The 6,000-nt window shown below is 35.4% G+C and overlaps 1 protein-coding gene across 3 annotated transcripts in view; it reads right to left on the bottom strand.

Moving 5' to 3' along the window:
• Window positions 1–268: 268 nt before the first annotated feature.
• Window positions 269–6,000, bottom strand: part of LOC149806389 (sodium-dependent lysophosphatidylcholine symporter 1-like) — a 79,680-nt gene continuing 73,948 nt past the window's right edge. For all 3 annotated transcript variants that reach the window (XM_089952575.1, XM_089952583.1, XM_089952591.1), the window contains 2 exons: window positions 2,243–2,419; window positions 269–1,297 (listed from right to left, as the gene is read on the bottom strand). In XM_089952575.1, coding sequence (XP_089808701.1) covers window positions 1,174–1,297; window positions 2,243–2,419 — 301 coding nt within the window. In that variant the 3' untranslated portion in view covers window positions 269–1,173. The remainder of the gene's footprint in view (window positions 1,298–2,242; window positions 2,420–6,000) is intronic.

Below are 6,000 nucleotides of genomic sequence, written 5' to 3'. Positions count from 1 at the left end.
ATAAAATTTTCATTCAAAGGAAACTCGTTTCCTTTAACTGAAAAAAAAATGTATACATCTTGTGGTATATCAATGACAGCGTAATCTATATATATATATATATATATATATACACGCTTAATATATACACGTAATATATATACTCAAGGAGAGAGAGAGAGAGAGAATAGAAGAGTAAAGGAAATATGTTCCATATAAATTGCTGTTATCTTCAACAATCTATATCTAAACCGAATTTCCTTTATTCTTATATTCTCTCTCTCTCTCTCTCTCTCTCTCTCTCTCTCTCTCTCTCTCTCCTTGAGTCAATAAAACCTTAGATTTATTTTTGTCACACTTGAACTGTTAACATGAGTGCTTTCTTTGCAATTTTTTGTATCCCTAAGCTGAACGCAGAACTTAATAAATCATTCCGTGGTTAAATAGGTCACAATGTCATCGTTGTATGTGCATGACAAAGAACTTCTCATAATTGCGTTCGAAAGGCAACGCATGCTTAGCTCTAATCTCCACTTTCACCATGTCAATAGCTGTCCGACATCCTTTTCTTTGTTCCCTGATCTCATCCAGTTCAAATACATAACATCAGCATGCATTGTTAAAATGTTTCCTATATGAAGTATGTGTGTACGTGTATGTGCATGTGTTTGTGTGTTTTCCTTGGAACTTATTATGCTATTAAAGTTTATAGATTACATTCTAAAGGGAAAATCCGTAGGACTAATATGTTCAATGATTACGCCAATTTAAAATGAATGTGCTTCAATGAAACAATTTTCCTTATACTCAACAAGTAAACCAGAAAATATATATATCTATGAAAATGTACATTAAAATATTCTAATATTCAAAACTTACGGATAAGCGATCTTGACCACAATTATATTTCAATATAAGTGTTATACAATCTGGTCAGCTGACAGCAACGTAAACTACTATAGGTTTCATGTGCATGAAACGATGACGAGATTACAAAGCGTATGAAACAAAACTCTGCCCGAAACGACTAAGATTCTCGTGTGATCAAAACTCCCTCGTGTTACATTTACATATTCTGCTTTAATTTCTCTTTTGATAATGAAGCAGTTCAATTGGCAAATTACCGAATAACGGATTGAAAAGACTGAGTATACATCCCATGAGATAATAGAAACGATATACGCAGCAAAATCGTCAGACGCCCGTGCTGTTGACGTCTATACTTTGGTAACTGATATCTGACTTAAACCCTTCATCTCGAGCTTGGCTGATGTGACTGTCTTGTCCTGACCCTGTCCGGTCTCTGTTTGCCTTGACTCTAAAATAAAAGTTGTCACGAGAATCGTTAGAATATGTATCATAAAGATCGTCTGGGTCAGGACAAATCGGAAAAGAGTATACATAAGAAGAACTTAGCAACAACATTGCAAACCAGGATGGGCACAGAGATGATATGAAGTTCAAATGTAATAATAGTAATGACGTGTGTGTACACGTGTGTGTGTGTGTGAGAGAGAGAGAGAGAGAGAGAGAGAGTTGATTTGTACAATTACAGCAATGTGATTTTCCTTATTTTGTTAGATATAAATGTTATCTCGTTTTTAAGTTAAGGACAATTAATTTGAGAGAGAGAGAGAGAGAGAGAGAGAATTAATCCGTTCAATTAAAGCAGTGCGATTTTCCTTGTTTTGTTAGATATAAATGTTATCTCGTTTTTAAGTTAAGGACAATTAATTTGAGAGAGAGAGAGAGAGAGAGAGAGAGAATTGATCCGTTCAATTAAAGCAGTGCGATTTTCCTTGTTTTGTTAAATAAATTCTATCTCATTTTTAAGGTAAGGACGAAAATTTAATATTGGACCGTCGATGACGCTCCTTGTCAAAAAGTCTGTTTGTGTTTAATTTACAAGACGATTTTACATAGTCTCTCAGGCTATAATAACACTCTGAAGCTGTCCAGACAGCATGGATGGCCTGGACAATAAAATACAACTAACGCCACATAGCTGTAAGTCAAACTGGCGCCAAAACTTTATCAACGTTGCCAGATAATGATGAAAATTTAACTTGACCTATGTATTCTAATCTTTAAGTCCCGTATCAAATTTGGTTTAAATCCATTACGTTCTTCACATTTTATTGAGTGGAAATGAAATTAGCATGGATGTGACCGGAAGGTTCGGGCTGTCGGACATGGGGTGGGGGGGACACAATGAAATGGCTTGAGCGGACTAAGAATATATATAAAATTTTATTAAAAGTACCTTCTAGCCATTACTTCCTTCTTAATTTGTTGCCGTCTTTTTTCATCTATTGGATAGCTCCAGAGGAAGAGAAGTGCGATTAGCACGAATATCACAGGACCTGGGACGACCAGCAGCCTTAATGTCAGACCAACACTTTCGGCCTGTCTACACTCACCCTTCCTGTACCCACCCAATCTAGAACAGAGGCAAATAATTAGATTTTGTCTTTCAAAGGTTACATCAGAATTGGGAAAATGATCTAGTACTTTATCGACAATGATGTCTACATTTTAAATGTCAATGATAAAGAAACCAATTATTTTGCTGCGACCGTGGTTCGATAGGAACTGTGAAATGATGCGTGAAAATTAGAAAGAATATATATTTTACAAGAACAGTTATCTTTCAGCCTTCATCTCCATCTAACCCCAAGAACATATCTCGTGAAGGAAGAGGGGATACAGAAATTCTGAACATGGCTACTTAGCTATTCTGAATATATGCAAGTCCTATCTTACTGTCAGCGTATCGTAAAATGTTTTATAACGCGTAACGCGAGTATTTATTTTTCAAACTTTTTTGGCCATAAAGTGCAACAACACAGGCAAAATATTCAGACAGCACAGTGTCAATAGGGCATATATGCTCCAACAAGAGTAACAGCCTGTACTTCTACTCTGATCGACCACATCTATACTACCCATCCAACCAATCTCTACGAGATAAACGTACCATGTATCCCTATTAGTGATCACTATCCTATATGTGCAACTCGTAAGCAACAGAGCGCAAAGAAAAACAACTTACACTCCTACATGCAATACAGATGTTTCAAAAACTTTTCTGAAAATGAATTTCTCTCCGAACTATCACAAAACATTAACACAATATATTTCCCTAACACAGACTCAGATTATGACTTGTCTAACTGGAATCACTGTTTTCTTACTATCCTAAATAAACACGCCCCCATACGCATCAAGAGAATTAAACGATCAAAACAACCAGAATGGTATACTAATGAAATCGCAGAGGCACAACGCAAACGAAACTACTACCATAAACATAAAGACTTCACAAACTATCGTTTATGGCGAAACAAAATCAAATCAATCATTGTAAAACACAAAGGCTCCTTTTTCAAAGAAGCCATCACATCAAACTCCGATAACAGATCCATCTGGAATCACTTACGAAATCTAACTTCAACGAAACCTGCGCCTCTAGCTCCATGTGAAATTGTAGCTGATGGCACTAAATATACTGAAGAGCTCGATATTGCAAACCAGCTGAACCATTTTTTTACTCATTATCTCCCAAACGCTTGACAGGTCTAAGAATACAGAGCCTAATTTAGACAAACTTACTAAAGTCGTGAATGAAAGGGTACCCGATCATGTTAGTTTCAACATTCCCCTAATAACAATAAATGACACTTTTGATATTATAAATAAACTTGACATAAACAAATCAGCTGGTCTAGATGGAATTCACCCCAAAACTCTGAAAATGTCGGCTTTATTAATCTCAGAGTCGTTGAAAGAAATAATTAACTGTAGTATCGCTTCCAATAAATTCCCGGAGTCATTGAAGTTAGCAAAAGTATTCGCAATTTATAAGGGAAATGAAAAGAATGACCCATCAAACTATTGACCCATATCTGTTCTATCCATACTTTCAAAAATTATGGAAAAACATGTCAGCAAGCATATTTTCAGATATCTTGACAAGTACCAACTCCTCCATAGATCACAATCAGGTTTTCGAAAGAATCATTCATGTCAGACTGCAATGACAAAACTTACAGACCAATGGCTACTAGCAGTAGAATCAGGTGAACTTACTGGTGCAATCTTCACTGATTTTAAAAAACCATTCGATTTGGTTGACCATTCGGTGCTCATTAAAAACCTTTCAGCCCACAAGTTTTCTCCAAACTCAATTGCCTGGTTCACGTCGTATCTCACAAACAGACACCATGTTGTTTGCACGGGTAAACATATATCCGAACCAAGTCATATCTTAAGTGGTGTTCCTCAAGGATTTATATTAAAGCCTCTTTTTTTTTCTACTATTTATCAATGTCTTAGCCTTGTATCCAGCGCATGCTAACACAGATCTTTTCGCTGACGATTCGACATTGCATTTATCTGATAAATCTCTAGACTCCATTAAAAATAAACTTCAAATCGACCTCAACAATATATCAGTTTGGTGTCATCAAAACAAAATGCATATTAACATCTCTAAAACGAAATGTATGACAATTGGAACAAGGCAGAGTCTATCTACTAACATGGATTTACTTCTAACTCAAAATGGCTTAGACATATCTATTGTCAAAAATCAGAAACTTCTTGGTATCTACACTGATCAACACCTCAGCTGGAATGCGCATATCGATCACTTATGTGTAATGGTAGTCAAAAGAATAACTCTATTAAAATTGCTTTCGAATTTATTTTTCGGGTTAGTTACTACCACTGATAGATTACGGCTGTACCCTATGGGGAAACACATCAAATTTTAATCTGTCCAGAATTGATAGACTCCAGAAAAGGGCAGCCCGAATAATACTGAAACTTCCTGTTATGACTCCCTCAAATGTTTTGTTTTCACGTCTGAAATGGCTACCTATACAAAAACGTATTCTTTATTTTAAAGGAATCAGGACATACAAGTCTTTAAACGGTCTTTCTCCAGATTATATCTCTAACATAATTGAACTAAGATCATCGAATACTGAGCGTAATCTCCGATCGACGACTAACAACGATCTCCAGATTCCTTGGTCGAAAACCAATCATTACAAAAGCTCATTTTCTGTATCAGCACCTACTGTATGGAATTCCTTACCAATGAGGATACGTAATTCAACTTCCCTTGCTTCTTTTAAAATATCATTAAAGAAATTCCTTCTAGACCAGCTGGAATGACATATTAAAAGCTCTGAATAGAAAACTTTATAATCATATCATAATTGATATATATTTGTATCTTTCCCAGTATAGTCACACATAGTCATTCATGTCAAATATGTACGAATGAGTGTGCGACGATACATGGTTATGTGCCTGGTCTTCAATTTTGTTTGTTTTGGGGTTTTTTTGTTGTTTTATTTTTTTTACAAAACTTGAGGACCACATGGCAGATGGGTCAGCCATGACCAAATGTGTTATCCTCGTTAAAGATAGTTTATTATTATTATTATTATTATTATTATTATTAATCAAATTGTTAACTGAACAATCAAAGCATACTACAAAAATATATCTTGTCTATCGTAACTGGGTTTTGCACGAGTGTTCATTTCAAATAAAGTTATTACATGAACTTCTATCTTTTGTGTGCTTCGGTGATGAATAATCTGAATCTTTTGCATGTCCGTGAGGGATAATGTTATCTTCTGTTTGCCTTAGCGACGACTAATTTCTATCTTTTGCGTGCCTTGGTGAGGAACAGATTGAAATTATTCGATGATTTTCATCAATTGCATTTCAGATAAGTAATAATTTAAAAGTCTGCTTATCGCATGACGAAAATTACTAATCTTATTTGACCAAACAGCAGAACAGCGTGGTGAATCAAATTAAATACTTTTAGATGCTTCGGTCGTTACGCCTTGTCTTTGCATAACGTTATGACCTCGTTTATGAAGTGTTATTACCCGTGTTACAGATATATAGACTCTCAAATGGATAATGATTTAATACTGAATTTATGAAACGAGTTGAATAATGTCCAGCCTTTGGGAGCCTCAGCGAGCAAACGATGGA

Source organism: Sinohyriopsis cumingii, chromosome 1 (genome assembly GCF_028554795.1).
Source record: "Sinohyriopsis cumingii isolate HCF-2022 chromosome 1, ASM2855479v2, whole genome shotgun sequence".
Lineage (NCBI taxonomy): Eukaryota > Metazoa > Mollusca > Bivalvia > Unionida > Unionidae > Sinohyriopsis > Sinohyriopsis cumingii.
Note: the sequence above shows the minus strand (reverse complement) of the source record. Positions and strands in the feature narration are given on the sequence as shown.